General features: G+C 42.0%; 5 protein-coding genes across 5 annotated transcripts; 2 read left to right on the top strand and 3 right to left on the bottom strand.

Annotated features, from left to right (window-relative positions):
- Positions 1-186: 186 nt before the first annotated feature.
- Positions 187-7,816, bottom strand: pak2b (p21 protein (Cdc42/Rac)-activated kinase 2b). The gene is made up of 15 exons (XM_056415531.1): positions 7,612-7,816; positions 6,448-6,753; positions 5,899-6,005; positions 5,645-5,795; positions 5,121-5,152; positions 4,856-4,972; positions 4,609-4,741; positions 4,451-4,514; positions 3,800-3,848; positions 3,013-3,125; positions 2,804-2,921; positions 2,297-2,396; positions 2,027-2,223; positions 1,601-1,738; positions 187-1,169 (listed from the first exon to the last, which is right to left on the bottom strand). Exons 2-15 carry the CDS (start codon positions 6,629-6,631, stop codon positions 1,083-1,085), a joined length of 1,590 nt encoding a protein of 529 aa, XP_056271506.1. The 5' UTR covers positions 6,632-6,753; positions 7,612-7,816; the 3' UTR covers positions 187-1,082.
- Positions 7,817-7,972: 156 nt separating this feature from the next.
- pigx (phosphatidylinositol glycan anchor biosynthesis, class X) lies at positions 7,973-10,499 on the bottom strand. The gene is made up of 6 exons (XM_056415582.1): positions 10,270-10,499; positions 9,742-9,835; positions 9,469-9,664; positions 9,149-9,359; positions 8,593-8,690; positions 7,973-8,498 (listed from the first exon to the last, which is right to left on the bottom strand). The coding sequence occupies exons 1-6, from the start codon at positions 10,331-10,333 to the stop codon at positions 8,361-8,363; spliced, it is 801 nt and encodes a 266-aa protein (XP_056271557.1). The 5' UTR covers positions 10,334-10,499; the 3' UTR covers positions 7,973-8,360.
- A 141-nt stretch (positions 10,500-10,640) lies between these two features.
- cep19 (centrosomal protein 19) lies at positions 10,641-12,600 on the top strand. Its single transcript, XM_056415605.1, has 2 exons — positions 10,641-10,885; positions 11,280-12,600. The coding sequence occupies exons 1-2, from the start codon at positions 10,756-10,758 to the stop codon at positions 11,624-11,626; spliced, it is 477 nt and encodes a 158-aa protein (XP_056271580.1). The 5' UTR covers positions 10,641-10,755; the 3' UTR covers positions 11,627-12,600.
- ing5a (inhibitor of growth family, member 5a) lies at positions 12,460-16,240 on the bottom strand. Its single transcript, XM_056415587.1, has 9 exons — positions 15,993-16,240; positions 15,142-15,213; positions 14,647-14,813; positions 14,422-14,533; positions 14,235-14,334; positions 14,015-14,150; positions 13,866-13,927; positions 13,721-13,785; positions 12,460-13,220 (listed from the first exon to the last, which is right to left on the bottom strand). The coding sequence occupies exons 1-8, from the start codon at positions 16,027-16,029 to the stop codon at positions 13,746-13,748; spliced, it is 726 nt and encodes a 241-aa protein (XP_056271562.1). The 5' UTR covers positions 16,030-16,240; the 3' UTR covers positions 12,460-13,220; positions 13,721-13,745.
- A 1,145-nt stretch (positions 16,241-17,385) lies between these two features.
- plekhb2 (pleckstrin homology domain containing, family B (evectins) member 2) lies at positions 17,386-22,861 on the top strand. Its single transcript, XM_056415590.1, has 8 exons — positions 17,386-17,703; positions 19,116-19,158; positions 19,284-19,436; positions 19,544-19,646; positions 19,895-19,934; positions 20,214-20,300; positions 20,967-21,081; positions 21,175-22,861. The coding sequence occupies exons 2-8, from the start codon at positions 19,122-19,124 to the stop codon at positions 21,309-21,311; spliced, it is 672 nt and encodes a 223-aa protein (XP_056271565.1). The 5' UTR covers positions 17,386-17,703; positions 19,116-19,121; the 3' UTR covers positions 21,312-22,861.
- Positions 22,862-22,983: the final 122 nt, after the last annotated feature.

The following is a 22,983-nucleotide window of genomic DNA, read 5'->3' on the forward strand; positions in this document are numbered from 1 at the left end:
ATCCTACTTCAAAAAAGACCCCTAGCGCACTCTCGCTTACACCCTAATCTTATATCTGCATAGAGCGATCACTAATGATAAATAAAAGTCAACATAAATTGTTTAGATATAAATTGTTATTAATGCAACACTTACATTGCTGGTATCATATAGTTTTTTATAAAAGCAGATACTACTGCACAACAATAACTATAAAACAAAAGCACAAACAGTTTATTTGAGTGCGCAGACAAAAAGGTTAAGTCGTTCCAGAAGAAATGTCTTTATCAGATGAACACTACGATACGAACGCTTTAAAAGAAGACTAAACATCAAGTACACAATATACACACGAGAAGCATGTTTAGTCTAGAAGAAAACCAAAGGACAGAGTTCAACATACAATACTCGATTTTTAATAACAATAGAGAAGAAAAGCATAAACCCTGCCAATCTAACAAATTTTTTTTTGCCTGTAAGGTGCACCTCTGGACTAATGATACGGGGGGGGGGCAGTAGGTCTGTCAGGTGAGTTCATGATGACGAATGTACGGAAATGTTTCCTATAAAAAAAAGAGGAGAAATTGTCCGTAAAACACGATGTGGAAATAGCAAAGAGTCAAAGAGTCAAGAGACAAAGAATCAAGAGACAAAGAGTTCATTGAATGAGGAAAAAGGGACAAATATGAAATTCAAGTATCAAAATGAACTAAGACGCTGAAAAAGGTAAAATTACAAAAAGGTAGTAAAAATCACAGGAAGAGAAAAACATCGGCACGATCAACAATACATTAGCAACGTTTCATTTGTTTAAGGCAGTTGATTACAACGAAAAAAGAAAAAAAAACTAAACTAGAAAAGGCCTCTTCTTCATTTCAGAGTTTAAAAAACGAGCCTGAACTCGTCACCGAGAGGAAACTTCGCCGTTTATTCTTCTGACATCGAGTCCACGTCGACAGCGGTGAGTCGTGCTCCACGTGTTTCTCCTTTGTTTTGGTCTTCTTCACAGTGAGGTTGTTTGTCAGGGCTTTGTATTTTAAACGTGTTTTGAAGGCGGGTCATCCAGAGCGGCGACGCCCCCTCCGCCTCATTGGCTGGAACGCTCAGCGGTTTCCCTTCATCGCCTCCTTCGCCGCCAGGATGAGCGGCGTGAGGCTGGACAGCGGCTTCGCCAGCTTCAGGAACGGATGCTGAGGATCGGCAGAGAGGAGGAGGAGGAGGAGGAGGAAGAAGCAGGACGAGGAAGGAGGAAGAAGGAGAAAGAGGAAGAAGAGAAGGAGGAAGAAGACAAGGAAGAAGAAAAGGAGGAGGAAAAGGAGCAAGAGGAGAAGGAAGAAGAAGAGGAGGAGGAAGAGAGGAGAAGGAGGGCGAAGAGGAGGAAAAGGAGGAGGAGGAGGAAGAAGAGGAGGAAAAGGAGGAGGAAGAGTAAGAAGAGAAGGAGGGCGAGGAGGAGGAAAAGGAGAAGGAAGAGTAAGAAGAGAAGGATGAGGAAGAAGTAGAGGTGGAGGAAGAAGAGGGGGAGGAGGAACAGAAGGAGGAAGAAGAGGAGGAAGACAGTTTAATAACTTTCTTTCACATGAAAACACAAGAGCCCTGAAGACGAGGAGCGACTCTTCCTCACCTGCAGCAGCTCCTTGCCTCCTCCTCGTTTCTCTACGTCCATCTCAAGGCATCGAGTCAGGAAGTCACGGAACACCGGGGACAACTTCTCTGGGTTCTGGAGCTCAGGGGTCCCATTGGTGGCTATCAGGTAGAGAGCCTGTTGGGGGAGAGAGGGGGGGGAGAGGGAGAGAGAGATAGAGAGCGAGAGAGAGGGGGGAGAGATAGATAGAGATAGAGAGCGAGAGAGAGGGGGGGGGGGGAGAGAGAGAGTTTGCTGCTGCTACAAATGAATAAAGTCTCTACTCTAATCCGCCCTCAGCTCTGCTCTGTAAACAATGTGTTTTAAAGTGTTTATTTAAAATAATCTTTTAATGAAAGACGTGTCGATCTCTAAAGACACGTTGTGTGTTTTATTAAAGTTGGGAGAGTTCTCAGCTCCTCTCACCCGCAGCGGGTTCTCGTTCAGGTAGGGCGGTTCTCCCTCCACCATCTCGATGGCCATGATGCCCAGAGACCAGATGTCCACTTTGGGCCCGTAGGCCTTCCGGGTCACGACCTCCGGCGCCATCCAGTACGGCGTCCCCACCATCGTGCTGCGCTTGCTCTGCTCCGGCGTGATCTGGGCGCAGAAGCCAAAGTCGGCTGAGGAGAAAAAAACACGTCGTTACGGGCAACGGAGGAGGAGACTAGGCGCCGTCGGGGGGGCGGGACTCACTCAGCTTGACGGAGCCGTCCATCCCCAGCAGCACGTTGTCGCTCTTGATGTCGCGGTGGATGACCTGGTTGGCGTGCAGGAACTCCAGCGCTTGTAAACACTGAGAGGGGCGGAGCCAACGGGGGAGAGGGAGGCGGAGTTTAGAGTGTTTACAGATAAAAGCTGCAGGTCCGTCAGCAAGGAGAAGATATTATAAATATAGACTTCACTTAGAGGGAGAGACTCTTTGGGAGTCTAAAGTAGAAGAAGAATTTGTAGAAGTAGAAGAAGAAAAAGTAGAAGAAGTAGTAGAAGAAGAAGTAGAAGTAGTAGAAGAAGAAGAAGTAAAAGAAGTAGAAGAAAAAGTAGAAGAAGAAGTAGTAGAAGTAGAAGAAGAACAAGTAGAAGAAGAAGAAGAAGCAGCAGCAGCAGCAGCAGCAGTTCACACTAACACCCTTCAGAACATCGTACTGGCCCTTTAAGGTGTCGTGTTCAGAGACTTTGACCTCTGACCTAACGTCCTCGTACCTCTCGGCAGACGGCGGCTATCTGGGCCTCGTCCATGCACGTCTCCGTCACCACGTCCGTCAGCGAGCCGCCGGCCAGGTACTCCATCACCACGAACAGCTCCTCCCCCATCAGGAAACTGACACACACACACACACACACACACACACACACGTCGTCACACACTGCCGTGTTGCTGCGACACGCCTCCTCTCGGCTCCGGCTCTCACCTGTCCACAAAGTTGACGATGTTGGGGTTCTTCATCTCCTTCATCACGACGATCTCGTTGATGATGAGCTCCTTCTTCGGCTGCTTCTGGAGGTTGATCTGTTTGATGGCGACCTGTCAGAAGAACGTGGAATATATTAATATACATATATATATGTAAATTGATTATATATATATATATAAATATATATTAATATATATATATATTAATATACATATATATACATATTAATATACATATATATATGTAAATTGATTATATATATAAATATATATTAATATACATATATATGTATATTAATATACATATATATATATATGTAAATTGATTATATATATATAAATATATATTAATATATTAATATATTAATATATATTTATATATAAATATATATATATTACTATATATATATTATATTAATATATATAAAAAAAATATATATATTAATATACATATATATATGTATATACATATATATGTAAGATAATTATATATATATATATATATTAACAATGTCAGTGAGTTCTAATGTCGTTCCTGTGTCGATTTATACACGTTTAACTGCTTTTCTCTCTTAAAGCATTTAAAGCGACACACACGCGCCCTGGAGGCGTTTTGCTGACGCGGCCTCACCGATGTTGACGAACTTTAAACAGACGTTGTCGTCTAACTATTCACCGAGTCATCAAACCGACCCGGTCGTTAGTTCACGCCATCATCTCATAATTATCACCCGCCCTTCAACTTCTACGAGTCATTGGTTTTTATCCTGAGCGCCACTCTTTACCTCCTGTCCCGTGGCGACGTCGATGGCGGTGAACACGGTTCCCGACGCCCTGCACGCACACACACACACACACACACACACACACACACACACACACACACACACACACACACACACACACACACACACACACACACACACACACACACACACACACACACACACACACACACACACACACACACACACACACACAATACAATCCGATTACATTAACACGCACGCTGATATTCCACTAAACGGAATATTTGGTTTCAAACTTTCAGAATTTGGCTTCGCATCCGGAATGCAGTGTCTCCTCCCAGATGAAGACGAGCGGGACATGAGACGTGGCCGTAGTTCGGCGGACAGAAAGTAGTCCCTTTGTGAATGAGCAGCACGTAACCGGGTCACGACTTTCGGAAAAGAGACGTTGCCGTTTCTAGTTTTTTAGTCGGCCGACTCACAAAAAAACTAATCTATGAATTAAATAAATAGCACTAAGAGGAAGAGGAAGAGTATGTGTTTGTGGGGGTGAACAGTCAAAGTGTGAGCACATCGTGGAGGAAACAAACAGAAGAACAGACTTAGTAGAGAAAGAAGGCCCGATTATTATTATTATGATCATAAAAGCAATATTCATGATGGTAGTTCACATTAATAACTACTCACCCCTGGCCGATCTTTTCATATCTGGTGTACTTCTTCTTGGGATCCCCGATGCTGACTATCGATCCTGCATAATAAATAATAATACATCTAATAAATATAAACATATTACATTTATTCACATGTCCATCCTCTCAGAGAAAACGTATGGTGTCATTTACTCAGTTTGTCCATGATCTCCTCGTCCGTCATCTTGCCCTTCTTCTTCTGTCTCTCCGCCGCCTTGGAGGCCGCGTCTCCGTCCGGACACGCGCTCGGAGCCGGGATGGGGTCGATCACCGACCGGGTGTACACCTGTAAACAACAACAACAAACAAACAAACACATTCACAAATAAATACATTTGGAGCTCACAGATTGTTAAACGTGAGAAACCGATCGGAGAACGGAAAGACGGCCGCGACTCACGCTCTTTGTGTACTCCGGTCTCGGCGCCACAATCGGGGGCGGAGCTTCATCGTCGTCCTCGTCATCGTCGATGTCTTTGATGTTCGGGGAACACGGTTCGGCGCCTTTTTTGACGGGCTGATTCAGAGGGGAAGGAGAAAAAGGTTTCTTTTCTTTTCGAAGACAGAAAAATATTAAAAACCAACCAGCGTGTGTGTGTGTGTGTCTGTGTGTCTGTGTGTGTGGGGGTGTGTCTGTGTGTGTGTGTCTGTGTGTGAATACTCACAGACTGAGGCCCGGGAGTGAAAGCGTCTTTTTCTGTGAATAAACAAAAACAAAGAGGGCAGAAACAAAAGATGTTTCATAAGTTCTCGTCAACAGCCAACAGAAAATAACGGGAAAGACATTCACGATATAAAAAGACAACATAAAAACACGATGTTATTAGAGCTCATTGCGTCACTGGAGCGCAGAGGAAAGCGTCTCTCGTCTGTTACACCACTGAGCATTTTATTCTGAAAAACTAACCGCTACTTACAGATCGATTGGTGTCGGGTATCGAGATAAATTATCAGTGACTGACATCCCTGTTCTATCGATATGTTCCTTATTTCCTTCAATGAAAACTATTTTAACACGGATCAAATTCCTCTTCATGAGGAAAGACATGTTGTTGTTATCTACTTGAAGACAGAGGGGTGAAGTCTAATTTGAGTTAATAATTAACTTGCACCTTCCAGCGAGTCTCTTATTTAACGTGACATGCGTATATTTTCCCTGCAGGCTTCCGCCATGAAGTCAGAGACTCACCGGAGGAGGAGAAGCTGAGGTACTTCTGGCGGCCGTTGCCCGTGGAGTCGTAGAACTTGAGGACGTCGAGCACGGCCTGCGGGTTCTTCTTCTGCTCCGACTTGGTGATGTTGGAGGTCTGGAGGAGCCGAGCCCATTGCTCCGGCATGCCCTGCGCGCGACAAAGACGGCGCGGTGTCAGAATGGCGCAGAGTAGACTTAAATGTAAATGAATTAATGCACGAGTGTGTGTGAGAGAACAACCGATAACTCACAGTGAACTCCCCGGTGACGGCGTCAAACCCAACATGGATGGTGTGTTCAAAATCTGAAGGCGGGGAGATCTCCGGTCGCTCTTTGTCCCGATCTTTCTTTCTACCACCTTAAAAGTAAACCCAAAAAATAAAAAATGACCAATGCCCAATTTGACTAATCGCAAACACGATAGTGCACTTTTAAGTGTTAAATATCTTCCTACCAAGCCAGGGTTCTTACACATTTTGACCAATGGATTTCCAGGACTTTTCCATGACTTTAAAACAAATGTCCATGACCAAACTGAAATCTCGGTATAAACATAAAAAATGTCGAACATTTTGCGTCTTGAGAGCGTACGCCGGCTGATATTTTGAGCGTCTTTCTTTAAAAAACATAATAATTATTTCTAACTCGGCGTAAATGATGTGATTATAACACATTTCCATGACTTTTCCCAAACTTTTATGATTTAATTGTTTCCATGACTTCCAGGCCTGGAAATGACCATTTTAAAATTCCATGACTTTTCCAGGTTTTCCATGACCGTAGGAACCCTGCAAGCTCACCCTTTTCAGCGCCAGAGAAGATCGAGATGATCTTGTTGCGGGGTTTCCTCTCCTCGGGCACAGAGGGCAGGGGTTTGGAGCTGTGGTTGGCCGAGAGGGAGTCTTTGCCGGTGCTGAAGATGGTGCTGCTCATCCTCACCGGCGGGGCGGGGGGTTTATCCTCGGGGTCTCCGTTGTCACACATCGCTGGAGGTCGTTCGTCGGAGAGGGAGCGAGGCGGCGCTCACATCGGCTCGAGGCACGGCTGCGCTCATGCGCTCACGGGAGGGTGTGAGCGAGGATTAAAAAAAGAAGCACAGAGTTTACCTGGAAGAAAAAAGCAGACATTAGACCTCTCCAAAACAACAAGGGAGTGACGTGTTTTATTGAAGCCGTATAATGTTAAACGGGAAGCTGGTTTTTGTGATTGGTGACGTAGAAAACCACAAGTTACTCAAGCAAGAGCCGTACGATAAATTTGAGTATTTTTACTGTATTCGAGTTTTTCCATCTTATGCTATCATATAACTCAAATAATTATGCTTTTTATTCTACGACACACGTTTCACAACATTAGTTACTTTCCAAAAACTGATTATTCACCGCAAACATATGACTCAACTGATAAAATGTGTTCAGTATTATGAATTTAAGCTACAATGCAATATATCAAGTAGTTAGAATTAACTCCACCTTTATAATTATGTGTTCAAGAATCAGTAATTCGCAATCGTTTATAACATTTATTTAAAATTTTCATTTAACTTTCCTTCTATTCAGCTTTTTTTTGTATTCAGATATATTATTTATTATTATATATTTGTCATTTCTTTTTAAAGAGCTTTCTTTATTAATTCCTATATATTTTACATATTTTCTTTAGCATGTTATATATTGTTTAACATGTTATTCACATCGACGTTCAGCCCTTTAATCCCTCATTTAACGGTATTTATGACAAAGAATAGAATGAGTGAACAACAGGGGCGGCTAAGCTAGCTAGCTAGAAGCTAACAAGCTACTGAAGCTAAAGCTAACTAGCACAGAAACCAAAAGTTAACCGGTTTCCTTCGCGACAACTTTGACATCGCCGAGAAGGTGATTTTAAAAACAACCCAGAGAGGAAAAATCATCCATGAGTATTGTTTCTCTTTATTATTGTCTTCACGGAGGAGCGGAGCTCACCGGTTACAACTTCAACAGAACTTCACGAGACGATCCTGGACGGTTGGGAACACGTTGAACACCAGTACTTCCTCCGTTACCAGGCAACGGGAACAAGCGAGGGAGTGTAACAAATATATGGTTTTAATTTAAAATACAAAAATGTAGCCACAAACTATTTACAAGGGGCAACTCTTCTCCTGTTTTCTATCGGCCCTCCGTTATGGCGAAGCGGAACCGGAACTCCGCATAGTGAGCTCATACATACGAGTTTCAGAATAAAAGCCGAGAGAGAAGTTTATCTTCTGTTGGTCTTTCAGATAAAAGGTCTGAACTTTTGGAAAGAGGCGAATATATGATAATAATTCAGATAGACTGCACATATTTTTTACAGCATTTTATTTCATATTTCCATTATATTTCTATTCTATACATCTTCATATTTATATATATTGCACATATTGTAATCGTATTTATTTAGTATTTTCATTACAGCTTAATGGAATTCTACAGCAATTAAATTTGAAGACGGAGATAACCATTAAATGGATCATTCTAGATCAATATCCCTTCTTGCTAAATTAAAAAAACATATTGAGAGAAACTATTTGTGCAAAAATCACTAGAGATCGAGTCTGTGTCGTGTTATTTTCTTTATGGCCTTTTGATGTTTTATGTAAACTTGGAGCCCAGTGGACGCTCCTGGAATCAGACAGAACTGGAGAACTCCGGGACCATGAAGTGTTTGATGAGAGGTACGTTCTCTCTGTTTACATGATGCGGTGCTCCCACATGTGTTTGGACAGAGCGGCGCAGCACAGCATTGTGACCAGGAGGGTTCCACCGCACACGGGCGCCACCAAAGACCCGTCGCCTACCGGTAACTGAACCCTCGTGGGGCCTCGCTCCTACGGGATGCAAGAAGAGTTTTGAGTGATGCAAAACTCAAAAGGAACACATTCCCCCCCCCAAAAAAAGAAAAGAAGATTCATATAGAACCACCTGCTGCTGGAGTTTAACCCACGGACACATGCTCGAATTGTCATGAGTGCAGGGGGCGTCCACGACCGCATGAGGCTCCACGTTGTTGAGCTGCGGACCTTGAAGGACGAAAGAATTAGAACAGACGATTAGAGCTGCAACGATAAGTGGAAAAATGATAGCCCACCATTATGACAATAATTATTATTATAATAATTCATATTATATAGAAAATAATAATCCATACAGTCATATATTATGCATAATTGGCAGAAAATGCTGTTTTCAGCCACTCATACATGGTGATTGCTCGCTTTTCTCTGTATAATTTTTTAAAAATTGTATTGAATCTAAACAATGAATCAGCAGATTAATCGATAAAGGAAATAATCGTAAAACAATCACTTAAATGTATTTCTCCCTCTGCAAAAATGTTTCATCCAGTGTTTCTGACAAAGGACCTTTAGCTGTCAAGTATAAGATATTAGTATATTCTCAACAAAAACTAAAAAAAAAAATATTTAAAAAAAATACTAAAACATATTTATGTAGTTTGTGAGAAGAATCAACTGCTTACATTTTTCAGTCCGCAGCAGCAGCTCTGGATGTTCTATTTCTACGGATGTGAACGTTAAGCCATCGTAAGAAGGCTTGTGGTAGCGACCGTGGATGGGAATCGTTACTTTCAGTCTCGGAGTTGGTCCGTCAAGGGCGGGATACACATATGTGACAAATCCCTCTGTTTTGTGAGCAGGCACCTCCAGGTCAATGGCTGAATCTATTAATATCTTACAGAGGGGATTAATACGTCAATACAACAAATACACCGTGAACATGAATATACGGCCTTTGCTTTGGCTTCAGTTTCTCGGCAGACCTGACAACACTCGGTCTTACCTGCCAATTGCTTTGTTCACTCAAAGATGCGAGTTGGTACGGATCCACGTAGACGCCTCTGGGCCACCTTTGAACCAGCACCACTCTGACCCCGCTGAGCACACTTGGGCTGAGCACACCTGGGCTGAGCACACCTGGGCTGAGCACACCTGGGCTGAGCACACCTGGGCTGAGCACAACGGTGGTGACCACTTCCCTGAAACACACGAGTAAATCACTCACAAGCCTTGAAGGCGGTTATTGTTCGTTGTCGGAAAATACACCAAAATATACCTGTGAAAACCCGTCTTGGTGATCTCCATGGTAACTAGGGAGGATTCAAGCCACTGCTTTAGGAGGCCGCAGTGGCTCTCGTTCTTCTTCACATCTGCAAACATATTTAGGTTGTACTGGTCAAAAGAACAAGACTTAACAGTGAAGACTTTTTAAAATGACATCTGAAGTAAATATATCTTTGGCTGACATTCTTTTTTTTTGTAAGTCTGATTCAACAACAAAAATCGTGGATGCCACTAAAGGTTTATTAAAAATCAAAAATAAAGATGTTAGCTTTTGTTGTAGTTTAATTTGCACCCAAGAGACTGATGCCACTTTATTATAAACGTAATGCTTCATGATATCTCTCTTAAAAGGTATTTCTTCATGCGAAAAGAGGGTGATTTCTGTCCTCAGCCAGCAAAAAAGACAATAAATACAGAAACTTATTAACATACCGAAATTAGGTTGAAAGTGTTGGTGAAACACAACTAAGCTACATAGTGTTAGTTGTTATAGTTTAACAAGCACAAAAATGTACTTTACCTTTTTGGATAAAACAATGAAATGTCGATAAACACGCGAAAACAGTCAAAAGTACAAAATACATCAAAAATAGTGTCGATGAACGACAAAAAAGCGTTTTACTTCCGGTGTGTATGTAGCTAGCTGCTCTTAGCTCTGTTTACGGAAACGAACGTTAAAGGACCTGGTTGTCTAGGAAAGCTGCGATAGTGCCTGACGAGAAAGAAAACAGAGTGGGATCCGCTCTGATGCTATAATTACGTATACCACGCAAGATGGTTAGGCACACAGATAAACATAATATATATAATCCTGAGTAAAATAATATTATTTAAACATATTTATTATTAATATAGACAGGCGTTGTCCAAGACGGATACATTCAGGACCGCTCTGAGGCATCGAATCGTTCCTATGGCTCACTTGTCAATCGCATTTATAAAAGAAATATAGTAATTATAACGGTTAAAATGTGTTTTCTGAACTCCAGTTGAAATTTAACGGAGGATGAGTTTCGAGGCAAAGCGATGCGGAGTCCAGTTCAGTCCTCCCGCTCTGGTTTTAATCTACGAACACAAGGAGACTAAACACGTCCGAAAGAGAATTATACCCGTGCGAAACTTCTCGAAATATTCTGGTAAGGCAAGACTCTTCACATGTTTTGCTGCAATTGTTTTTGTTTGTATACACTATTGTTATTGTTCATTATCTCTCAACTTTATTTCACATGAACTGGATTTTAAATAGGAATAACATGCACAATTAAAAAAACTATGCAAACTGAGGATACTGGCTTCAAAGCTAGGATCCTTCATTTGTATGAACCTTACCAAAACCTTAATTATTTCAATTTATATTGCATAAAATGTCCTCAAACTGGCACAGGAGAATGCAGCATAAGGTTATAGGGGGTTAAAACTAAAAGAACACTTGATTGGTACTCTGATGCAACAGGGGGTAAATAAGGCTCACCTTTATAGTTAATCTGACCCTGTTGACCCCCGAGTCCCCATCTCTCCTTTACCATCCAGACTACAGCATGGCCGCGGAGAAGCTGAAGAACCACCCTCGGCACAGGGACTACCTGGAGGCCGTGCCCCAGAGCCAGCTGGAGAAGCTTCACCTCATCCTGCGAGACCACATGGAGGGCCTCAGCCTGGAGCGCAGCCTGGCCTCCTTCCGCCTGGACCCCGACGAAGACCTGAACAAGCTGGACGACGACGGGCTGGCCCGCAAGAAGGGCCAGATGGACGGACTGTTCGAGAGGAACCGGCGGTGCAAAGACGACCCCGACTTCGTCTACGACGTGGAGCAGGACTTCGGCAAGACCGCGCAAGGGAAGTGCAGCTGGGACGAAGAGTCGGACGATGGATTTTAAAACCTCTCACAAAGCTCAAGTGTCCATCTTGACTCGATGTCAGGCGTCTCTTTTCAGGAGACGTCTTCTCGCACACAGTAAAGTAAACTCGATAAGCTGCCAGTTTATTAGGTACAGGTATCTATAGCTGATGCAGTCCGATGCCATGTTCTGTTGTTGTGTTTCAGAGTGGGGCTGACTCAGTGTGAACATTTGGGAGCTATTTAAAGCGTAAATAATCTGCTCACTTCATTCACAATCAAGAAGAGGGGATTGGATATTATAAACACAAATGCAAGTCAACATATCTGGGGACTAAACGCCCAAAATCCCTTTTTAAATATGAACTCGACCAGTGAACGCTGTAACCTCCTTGAAGGTTACATTTGCTGCTTGAGACTTAAATTATCTTCGTAAATTAAACAGGATAAATTAGTTAAATAATAACATATAATTAAATAAGTTAAACAGGATATATTGGCACGTAGAGTTTTGAATTTGAGGGGAAGTGGACATTTTAAAAACCACACCAAAAACGTTAATGATTGAAATAACGCACGAATAATAGTGAATATTTATTTGTTATAAAATACTGAATTTTACAAAATACAAAGACTTTGGCTCGTTTATTTTGTGGCTTTACAGCGAACGTGTTATTATTCACAGTTAAATAGGAAAGATAGCAAAATCCTATTAAATAAAATCTGAGTGTACACCGATAAGGAAGCAATACAACATATATATCTTTGAAATAAGAAAAGTGTCCACAAAATATAGTTTTATATCGTACAAAGATAAATGTGTGTGTTATATACTGTATTTCCATGAAGTGATTTAAAGGAGATGATCATAAAACCTCTTCAGGGGGACATTTTATTCAAAGTGCGTAAATACCTCCTTCAGTTGACAAGAGACACGACTGACTGACCAAAAGTACCAAAATACATTCAAACGCGTCACGACTTCTTTGAAAATTAATAAAGAATACACGTCCATTGTTTTGCCTGGTTTTAAATAATCAAAACACCTCTTTTTACACAGGTATCTTTTAGCCGTCTTTTGTGCAGCGCTGACGTTTCCCCTAAAGAGAAAGCCAACCGGAAATATGACAATTCATTTTTACCACCAAATTAATTTGGTCAGAAGTTTTTAAAAGTTCTTAAATCTCAACAGGCTGTCGATTCTTTAAAAAAAAAAAAGCCCTTTATAAAATGTATATATTTCAAGTAAGCTCGAGCCCGATCCAAGATGTGCGAGTATGCCAGTGATGATAATATACATGATTTTTTTTAAAGGAGGGATGTTCTGATAGGAGAGATAATTTGAGTAGCTGGACTCAGATTTCAGATTAGGCCTTTAAAAAAAATAAGCAGTATGACCCACCTGGTCGATAGAATTATAGGATCTGAATATCATATCTATATATATCTCCATCTATAGATATATACACACACACACATACATTACACTTAACTACAACAACAATGCATACATTATGAGTTCAAGAGTCACTTCAGCATTCTTCCACCTGGACCTTCTTCCCCTTCATGTTTTAGTCTCTGACTGACGGGGAGAAGATGTTTTTAGTATCCATGGAGAACTCTGCAGACGGCAGCTAGAAAAAAAAGAAAAAAAACATGTTGCAAAACTCGACCGGGTCCGTTTGTTATCGTGTATAAACGAGGCGAAGTCTCGTTTTTAAATCTTTAGAGGAATTTAGACATTCGTCTACGTTGCCCAAATCTTTAGATAACGCACATTTATTCCCCTCCAACCATTTAAAAAAGTGTTGCCTCTCTCCAACTCTCATTTGCCGTCTCTGGGCGTCAAGTTTCAGGACGAGGCTCGGTCAGACGCCCCGACAAACGGACCGGATCAAGAGAACGGTTTGGCTCCTCTGTTGGGCTCCTTCCATCATGTCCTCGGGACACTTAATAACAATCTGTCTGCAGCGTTCTCCTTCTCTACGGTTCCCCGTTAGTCCAGCAGTAACTGGATGTGCCGGGAAGTCGTCGCTCCACATCTCCGAACGCTTGTGAGAAGAAGGTGTGCGTCGTCCCGTTGGTCACAAAAAGGTCTGAAAATAGGGTCCAAGTGGAAAAACATCCTCGTTACCCGTCACGTGTTTCTGAAAGAACCCTCATTTCTTCTTCTTGTCTTGAGTGCACCTCGGACAGAACCTGGGAGGACGGAGGATGTAAATGTGTTAAAGCACAGAGGCCAATCGTGAGGTAGGTGCATAATAATGAAACGTTCTTACCATTTCCCTTTGGGTTTCGAGGCGAGATCAACGCAAGCGAAGTGAAACCACTCAATCGGACACTGGGGGAAGACAAACGGCGACATCGTTAGGAACCGCTCGCAGAACCGGGCGGTCCGACTGGTACCGACAGCGAGAGGAACACTTACGTCCGGGTTATCGCATCCAATCATCTCTCCGTACGACACCTGGTGGCACAGGCAGTACGTCGGCTCGTTGGGGTCCACCGGCATGTCCAAGACGTCCGACGGCTGCATCGGCAGGAGGGCGTCGCTCACGTCCGGGCTGGAAGTCCAACGGAAAACACATTGTTAGCATTAAACAAAGGAATGAGTCGCTTAGGGGAGGAGCCACCGGCCCAAAACACACCTGTTTTTTATCTTCTTCTTTTTGGGAGAATCTTCCTCGGAACCTTTCCTCGCTCTTCCTCGGGATGCCCTCTTCTCTCTCAGCCCCCGGGCTTCACCCTCTGCGGGAAACGTTTACAACGGTTCAGTAAAACGAGCGGCGATCCGATTCGACTGGCGGACGAAAGCCTCGAGGACGCGCCGCGTACTTTTCACGGCTCTTCCTTCTGTGCTCTCGTAGCCGCTCATATCCAGTTTCTCCTTCAGCTCGTTCTCAAAGCGAGCCAGGTCGGCATCCAGCCGGCGGATGTGTTTGTCCACCTGCAGGAAAGCCATCGTGAAACATCCGAACCGTCACTGGAACGTCCATTTCCAACACGTCGACATTATGAAACCGTTCTGATAATCTATGGAAACACTGCTAGGAAACTGACCATTTCGTACGTCTGCATGGCCAGCTGAACTTTGTCATCGCTGAACTCTTTGCACTTGCTGTAGGCGTGCTGGATCTTCTGCAGGTGTTCCACTCTCTGCTCCGAGGCCAGGTTCTTCACCTGCGCGATGTACTCGTCGGCCAGTTTGTCGATCTCTCCTTTCTTTTCTGCACGACGCACACCCACGTAGATGTTTTCAGTTATCGTAGCTGAGAAATATTCTTTCACAGCAGACTTTTTGGTATTGTAGGAAATGCACAAGTGGGATTAATGACAATTTGGGTACATTTGCAAGATTTATGGTGGTAATTAAAGGACCTGAGCCATTGGCAATGCCGCTAGTTACACCTGTGCTATTATGCTAAATCCCTATAGCTGCCATGAAAAAGGTTTATAGGTTCTCTGTTCAGGTGAATGCTGGGTGGTACTCTAAATAAGCCAACAAAATCAATATAGCATTTGGATGATATTTGCTTTATGAAGTTAAATGATCACCTTCAGTCCTGTTGTCCAGGTCCCGCATCAAAGTAAAGTTTCTCTGCAGCTCACATGGTAGGTTTTCAATACCTAGAGAAGAAATCAACAGCAGGGTGAATGCACATACACACACGCAAGAATGAGTGTATATTTATGACATAACACACGTTCAATTAAAACAAGGAGAAAGTTATTTACACTCCTCAAACATCATTAGTGCATATATTATAATTATATAGCTCCATATTGTTGTCCAAGCCCCAATGTTTACCGGTGGTTCTTTTTTATGGAGCGCAAGCTCTTCGAAGTGAACTCATTGCCAATGTTTACTGTTGTTAAAATTGAAAACTGGGGATAAAGCAGCGTAATGCGATTATAATTTTGCACAAAAAAAGATAAGTGTGTGTAAAGTTGTGAAACGCACGTTAAATGTGTCGCTCTTAGCAAATGCATTAGTGTTAATGGTTTCAGAGGTGTAGTGTTAAAGCATCCGGGGGGGGCGGTGTGACGCACTTTACTAACCCCTCCCCCCCGGCGCGTAACTGCTTAACGCGGTTATCAACAGGTTGCAAACGCGCGCGACCCGCCGCCCGAAAGCAAACCCACACAGATTTTCAACAAAATAGACCAATTTAAAAAAGTGTTAATAACAATAACGCGTGTGATAACAACGTTATTTTAACACCCCCCCCTATTAAAAACCCGTTGCTTGGTTTTTAGGTCACCCAGTTAGCTCGCAAGCTAGTAACGGCTAGCTCTCGTTGCTTCACGCGCTGCGAAGCAATAAAGTGAGTCGATGCAATAAAACTGTGCTTTAAAGCACATATTCTTAATATTCATAAAAATGCAGTTCATCCCCGGGTACTCACTGTCGAGGTAATGCTCCAAGTATATGGCCGTCGCCATTTCAGGTTAGCTATTAAGCTTCTGCGTTATTCTCGTTAGCTCTAAAAAACAAAACAACACAAAAAAAAGCGGTTGGTCGGGAGAGTTGGTGCGCTTGTTTTGAGACTCTGGGACGCCCCGTCGGTTAGTGGCTCTGAGATACTTGATGGCGGTAATGAAACGCCGCCCGCCCGCTCGCTGCTGCTTTGCGGTCACGCGGAATCCGTTTCCCCACCCGGCGCACGTGCACCGCGGACGAGCCGCGACGTCACAGAATGCAACTTTTTCTGCTGCGAGGGAGTTTGTGACGCGCATGCGCAGTGGCGAGGGGCATCACAACGGCTGTGGGCAATTCACCATGACCGCGTCTGTCAGATCAAACTTTTATTCATATTAATCGAAATGTAGTGATCGAACCGGATCTTTGCTGCAACGGTGCTTTTTACAGGAAATTATTAATAATATTAATAATAATAATAATAAGCTGATTCAATCTCTCGATGGTTCAGGTTATGAGTTAGTTTGGAAACCCATACTGCCAGTACAAATTAAATATGATTATATTAAATATTCTTTGTCTAATTGTTACTTTTCATCTCATAATTATTATTTTATCTTAGAATTTTGAATATTTAATGTCATAATTTTTTACTTAATGTCATAATTTTTATTTTATCTCATAATTGTTACTTTGTATCCGGTAATTAAGACTTCTGATCCCATAATTATGACTGTATATCTCATAATTAGGACTTTATGTCTCATCATTAGGATTTACCATTGCAACGTATTTACTTCACTTTCAATAAATCCCTCAGTGAAAACTTTACTCCAGAAAACATCTGTTTTACTGTGGAAACAGATAAAAACAACAGCTGCTCGCTGCATTGACAACCATGTAAATCATTTGATGGTTGAGGTTCTCTGTTAGTATGGAAGTCCATTACTGGAAAAGAAAAGTAATAAGATTAAAACTTAGTCGTGATAATGCATCCATTGTCAATTTGAATTATCTGCTGTGATGATAATTAGAATTTTTTTATCTCATTATATTGACTTTGTATCTCATAATTATGACTTTTGATTTCATAATCATAACTTGATATCTGACAATTTAAACTTTTTATTTTTAAATCTTAACTTTTTAGCTGATAATTATGACTTATCTCATCGTTTTCGCTTTAGCTCACAAGTATGACTTGTTATCTCATAATTTCGATTGTGTATCTCATAATTAAAACTTGTTATCTCCTAATCTCAACTGTGTATCTCATAAATATGACTTTCTATCTCATAATTACAAATTCATATCTCATTCTTAAGACTTTTCATCTCATAATTAGGATTCACCAGGGGGATATATTTAAATTGGATTAAAATAGGCTTCCATACTCTTCTTGGTAATATTTCCACCATGTTTATTTCAACACGTCGCCCCGCCCACCAGCATGAGACCAACGAGCGCGCGCTCGCCGAGTTCGCGCGCACTTCCCAACGCTGTCTGCTGACGGGTCACGTCATCCAAAACAAACGTCTCCCTCTCCCGAAGGGACTGACGCTGAAACGCGCCGCGGGAGGAGGTCGTCGTCTACTTTTTGACTTCGTCGATCTCACTTCCGGGGTTCTGCTACCTTTCCATCAAGAAAGCCTTCCATCTTTTTTTTTTTTCCTTCATAAAACACGCACCCAAATCAAGTAAGTATCCCAGAATGGCACTACGCCTTCACAAGAGCATGCGTTGTATTTCTTAAAGCTAGTCAGCGTCGTGAAGTTTGTACGACGGACCGAAACCCCACGCGGGACGTTAACGTCACGCAAGACACGTCGGTTAAGCTAGTCGGCTAACCTAGACAACAACTCGCCGAGCTAACTTGACCCGTTGCTTGGAGACAGCAGCCGTTACCTATAGGTCAGCTAGGTGCCATGACAACCACGATGATCGAGCGACTAGTTAAGTGATTGTCCTGGTAAATACAGTTCGTTTAAAATAATAATATTTAATAATAATATGGAATAATAAAGAATAACAATAAATAAATACATAATAATATCATAATAAATAATAAGAATATAATAAGACATAATAATATAACAATTAATAGTCACTACCAGCGACTAGTTAAGTGATTGTCCTGGTAAATACAGTTTGTATTAAAAAATAATATGAAATAATAATAATAAATAATAACAATAACTAAATACATAATAATATCATAATATATAAGATTAAAATAATAAGACATAATAATATAATAATTAATAGTCACTACCATATGGTGGAAAACGTGTCTGTCACAAGGTTTGTTTTGGCTGTGCCACGCCTGGTAATCAGAGAAGATCATTATGAATTATATATAAGCATAAAAATTAGTTGTGGAATAGAAACTATACATGATCATTTTCTTGTATAGTTTCTATTCTACAACGAATGTTGCTCCTATTACTTACTTCTGGTGCTTTCTACGCTTATATATAATTCAAGACATTACGAAACAGGGCAGAGTCAACATGTTTATGTAAACGATGTAGACCAGGCGGTAATGTGACTCAGTGAATCAATAAAAAAGAATATTGTTCAAGAGTCAACACAATAACATAATACAGTTCTGATGCGGTATGGGATAAGAGACATGGTATATGTGTTAGTAATATAGTAGTATAGTGTAACATAGTAAATATTAAGATATGGCATTATATATAGTATCTATAGTGCAGCAATGTGCTATTATTGAACCAAATATCAAATATATAATGGTATCATATTGTATTTTATTATTATTAACACAAAATATGTATAATAAACATACATTTGACATGTGATACATTATAGAGAGATACGTGGTCATGTGAAGAATAATACAAACAGCGTAGACATTAGACAATAAGCTCTAACATATTGTTCACGATGTCCAGTCACAGGGTGCGTATGGTATTTACACGACAACAGCTGGTTGTTTGATAAGCTACTATAATTACTTCATAAAAATAGAAATGACAACAATAACAATAACATCAACAGTATGACGAGGTATATAACCAGTTCATTACTGACAGTTACTGACCGACGTGTATATGTCTACCTATATAAATATATATTATTCTTTTAGGTTAGGATGTCGATGGTAAAGAGTGGTTGGCTCCATCGACAGAGTGAGTACCCGGTTTAATAATTCACGCATAATAAGCAATACTCATAGAGCAGTTTAAAGATGCTGCGTCAGTTTGTTGTGATCTGCTCTATGAATGATTTCCTGTGTTGTGTTTCCCGTCCACAGGCACCATCCTGCGCCGGTGGAAGAGGAACTGGTTTGACCTTTGGGCCGACGGCCGCCTCGTCTTCTACAACGACCAGCAGCGCTGTGACATGGAGGACGAGCTCCACATGAGGGTGGACTGCATCAACATCCGCAGCTCCGCCGCGTGTCAAGGTGCCCGTCGGCGGCGTCTGTCAACAACAACAACAACAACGACGACGTTCGTAGATTTTTCACATCTGAAAGGTTCTCACCTCTTTTGTTGTTATTTGTCCCCTCAGAGCTGAACCCGCCGGAGGGGAAGATGCGCGACGCCTTCCTCCAGATAGTGTGCAGGGACGGCCGGGTCGTCAGCCTGTGTGCAGAGAGCGCGGACGACGCCCTGTAAGACGAGTCTTTGTTATCATCGTTTGATGTTATTTTAGCCACACCCCCTTTTTTATATTTTCAAAAAAAGACGCTACTTTACATTTATCTTTGGACACTTCTGTGAGAGCGATGCCTCCTTGTGTTTTTCCTGAGCTGGAGAAGGTCGTCTTACAACGCCCCGCTGAGGCCGATTTGTGATAATTTTTTTGGGGGCGGAGCTAAATAAATGTAATTGAATCCTTAGTTTCCACTCTGTGCTGCAGGGTGTGGACCATGGCGCTGCAGGAGGCCAGAATGAATCGGGTGAGCTTCTGATACATCTTCTTTTTTTTTAGGTTAGGATTTGTTACCAAAATAAAAGCGTGAAGTTGTTGTAAAAAAACACCTGTCTATCTTTATCTGTCTTATTAATGAATGAGCTGTTGACTTCAACTGTCTTTGTGAACTCATATTTGTTTTTCTTATCTTATACATTTGAGAATTCTCGACTGCTTTCAAACGTCGTGTAGCTCACTTTTCATTCTCGGCTTTCAAGCGTGACGTTATTTTTTCTCCGTGTAATTTCTTTTGTCGTTTTTTCAGGAGGTTGCTCCACCTAAGGTCGGCTTTACACAGGACGTGATGCCGTCGGCTCCTCCCGTCTACTCAGAATACGCCCCCTCACCTCAGGTAAAAGGAATTAAACGGTGTGAATATGCAGCGTGTCCTCACGCAACATGTCCGTATGATATCTTAGGAACGTGTTACAGATGCTTTTCCTACGACAGTAACAGGGTTCCTATGGTCATGAAAAACCTGGAAAAAAGTCCTGGAAATTTTAAATGGTTATTTACAGTTTTGGGAAAAATCCCCAAAGTTTTGGAAATATCCTGTATATTTGTTATATTCATATGTTCATTTACATTGAGTTTTTAAATAATTAATATGCTTTTTAAACCAATTTAAATATAAGCCGGCATACGCTCCTTCATACACGCACATTTTTCCACGCTGCAGGTGAATGCACCTTAACTGAAAATACATAAACGTTTTATTCTTTTAATCAAAACTATCGTCTCTCATTCATTTGGATCATTTAAGGTTATATTGTGTATGCTTTGTTATCTCTTTGTTAGTTTACATACGACATTTTCTCACTTTTCCATGTCTGCACCGAGATTTCACTAAACTTTAAATCATGGAAAAGTCCTGGAAATGAACCCTGTTTTCAAAATAAAGTTCCTGGTGAATCCATGAAGACGCTCCACTCAACACTGGCTGGATTGTCTCTCCGGTCACATGAAGGAGCCCTCAGAGGATCAACAGTGGCTCTTTGTTGTCCTCGTTTCCCGGCAGGTCTTCGTTCCGGGTCCGTACGGAGAGTACGTCGCACCTCCGCCGCACGCCACGCAGATCGTGTACTCCCCCGACGGGCAGCCGTACGCCGTGGCGTACCCGTACCAGTACCACGGTGAGCCCGCGCGCCTCTCAGGGCCGAGCCCGAACAACACCAGAGGAAACTGGAATGAGACGCCGTGTCTGTTGTTGTTGTTGTTGTCTCTAGGCGGGTACGGCGCTCCCGGCGTGAACCACACCGTTATCCGGGGACGCCAGTGGGAAGACGGAGGCGACGTGGCGTTGGGGATGATCGCCGGAGCGGCGACCGGTCTGGCCATCGGCTCGCTCTTCGCCGTCTTCTAGTGTCTCGATTAACGTTCATTTAGTAAACGCCCCCCCCGCGTGTGAGTGTGTATGTATTTATATATATATGTGTATATATACTGTCAGCACTTTCTCATATGCCCGTGTGGCAGTTGCCCTCTCTCTCTCTCTGTGTTATTTAACCAAAAATCATACGCAACAATTACTCCATTTAAAGGTACAGTGTGACGCATCTCCGGTGGGAAATGGAATATAATATTATGAAGTACGTTTTCTTTACTCGCCGTTTATACATTTACTCAAGTTGTGCCCTAAGTTATTTCTCTACGGTGGCCCAGAACGGCCAAACCAAGATGGCGGACGTTCTCCCACACGCTTTGCAATTTGATTGTAATCTGCAGTCTCGCCGCTAGGTGGCGGTAGAAACCTTTCACGATGGATCTTTTCGTAGACTGCGATGTCTCTCGCCCGATTTAGAAGAATTCTGATTCACGGCATAAAAGTGTTACGAAGAAACCCCATTGATCAGCTGACGACCGGCTACGCCTCTTTTTATAGAGTTATTTAAATAAGAGGAAAGACACTTCTCTGTTGTTCATTTCAGGTCCTCCAGTTTGTTGGTTTCTGATTCATGGAGAACGTTTCAGCTTTTCATATTTGCAGAGTTACTGTAAACGGTCTTTAATAAGTGCATTTCTGTGTGTTCCCGTCTCTGTACTCGGCCTTTACTTTGATTTACAGCGTTTCTTTGACTCCTCGGGATATTTCTGATGGAGGCGGGCTGACACGCGCACACACACACATGAACACACATGAACACAGACAAAAACACATACATATGAACACAAACGAACACACACATATGAATACACAGACAAAAACACATACATATGAACACCTCACACACACAAACACACATGCACACACACACATATGACCATACGCACACAAAAACACACACATGCACAAACACCCACATGAACACACATGCACACACACACACACACAAACAAATATGAACACACATGCACACACAAACAAAAACACACATATATGAACACACACCAACACACATGCACACCCACACATTGAACACACACGTACACACACAGCAGTACTCCTGTCCTCATTTTGGATGTGATGATGTCACCACTGGCTGTGCTCTGCAGTGAAAGGTTCCGTGACTCCTAACTTGAGTCTTATGCTGTTTCCGCTGGCAGCTGTTTGACCCACAGCTGTTGTTTGTTTTCTTTGATATCTCAGTCGGTTTGAGGCAGCCTGAACGAACACATCAGGTCTCTATTGTTCTGCGGCCGCTCGGTAGAAACACGCTCCGCTCTTCGAGGAAACCGCTCGTCTTCATTAACTCGCCACGAGATGTGGAGATGTGATGACGTCTGTGAAGCACATGATCGTCTTTGTGCGAGCAGCCTAACAGCGTGACGTCTGTTTTATATATTTCTCCTTAACTTGTATCTACTCTGCTTTTAGAATACAACAATATATGATAGTTAACTAACAGATGTATTTTCAATAATTAAATAATATATGTTCACAAAGGTAATAAAGACTTGTGTTGTTTATTTGAACCCTGAGACATTTAACGTTTTATTTATGTAACCAGGAAGTGACCTTTAACCCCCAAAAGAAACCCATTCAGCATAAATATATTAATATATAAATTATTTTAATATTATATATATATATTAAT

Source organism: Pseudoliparis swirei, chromosome 5 (genome assembly GCF_029220125.1).
Source record: "Pseudoliparis swirei isolate HS2019 ecotype Mariana Trench chromosome 5, NWPU_hadal_v1, whole genome shotgun sequence".
Taxonomy (NCBI): domain Eukaryota; kingdom Metazoa; phylum Chordata; class Actinopteri; order Perciformes; family Liparidae; genus Pseudoliparis; species Pseudoliparis swirei.

Bases quoted from the DNA above. Each gene is read 5' to 3' on its own strand.
- pak2b (XM_056415531.1), bottom strand. From the start codon at position 6,631: ATGTGTGACAACGGAGACCCCGAGGATAAACCCCCCGCCCCGCCGGTG. The intron at 5,796-5,898 runs GTGAGTTATCGG...TGTCGCGCGCAG, and splicing joins CCGTCACCGGGGAGTTCACT to GGCATGCCGGAGCAATGGGC. The intron at 2,224-2,296 runs GTGAGTCCCGCC...TTTTCTCCTCAG, and splicing joins GGACGGCTCCGTCAAGCTGA to CCGACTTTGGCTTCTGCGCC.
- pigx (XM_056415582.1), bottom strand. From the start codon at position 10,333: ATGTATTTTGTACTTTTGACTGTTTTCGCGTGTTTATCGACATTTCAT. The intron at 9,665-9,741 runs GTATATTTTGGT...CGTGTGTTTCAG, and splicing joins ACCAAGACGGGTTTTCACAG to GGAAGTGGTCACCACCGTTG. The intron at 8,691-9,148 runs GTAAGCAGTTGA...TCGTCCTTCAAG, and splicing joins GCTGCTGCGGACTGAAAAAT to GTCCGCAGCTCAACAACGTG.
- cep19 (XM_056415605.1), top strand. From the start codon at position 10,756: ATGAGTTTCGAGGCAAAGCGATGCGGAGTCCAGTTCAGTCCTCCCGCT. The intron at 10,886-11,279 runs GTAAGGCAAGAC...TTTACCATCCAG, and splicing joins AAACTTCTCGAAATATTCTG to ACTACAGCATGGCCGCGGAG.
- ing5a (XM_056415587.1), bottom strand. From the start codon at position 16,029: ATGGCGACGGCCATATACTTGGAGCATTACCTCGACA. The intron at 15,214-15,992 runs GTGAGTACCCGG...TTTCTTCTCTAG, and splicing joins CTTGGAGCATTACCTCGACA to GTATTGAAAACCTACCATGT. The intron at 14,814-15,141 runs GTGATCATTTAA...TGCGTCGTGCAG, and splicing joins CCTGGACAACAGGACTGAAG to AAAAGAAAGGAGAGATCGAC.
- plekhb2 (XM_056415590.1), top strand. From the start codon at position 19,122: ATGTCGATGGTAAAGAGTGGTTGGCTCCATCGACAGA. The intron at 19,647-19,894 runs GTAAGACGAGTC...TCTGTGCTGCAG, and splicing joins GAGAGCGCGGACGACGCCCT to GGTGTGGACCATGGCGCTGC. The intron at 21,082-21,174 runs GTGAGCCCGCGC...TGTTGTCTCTAG, and splicing joins GTACCCGTACCAGTACCACG to GCGGGTACGGCGCTCCCGGC.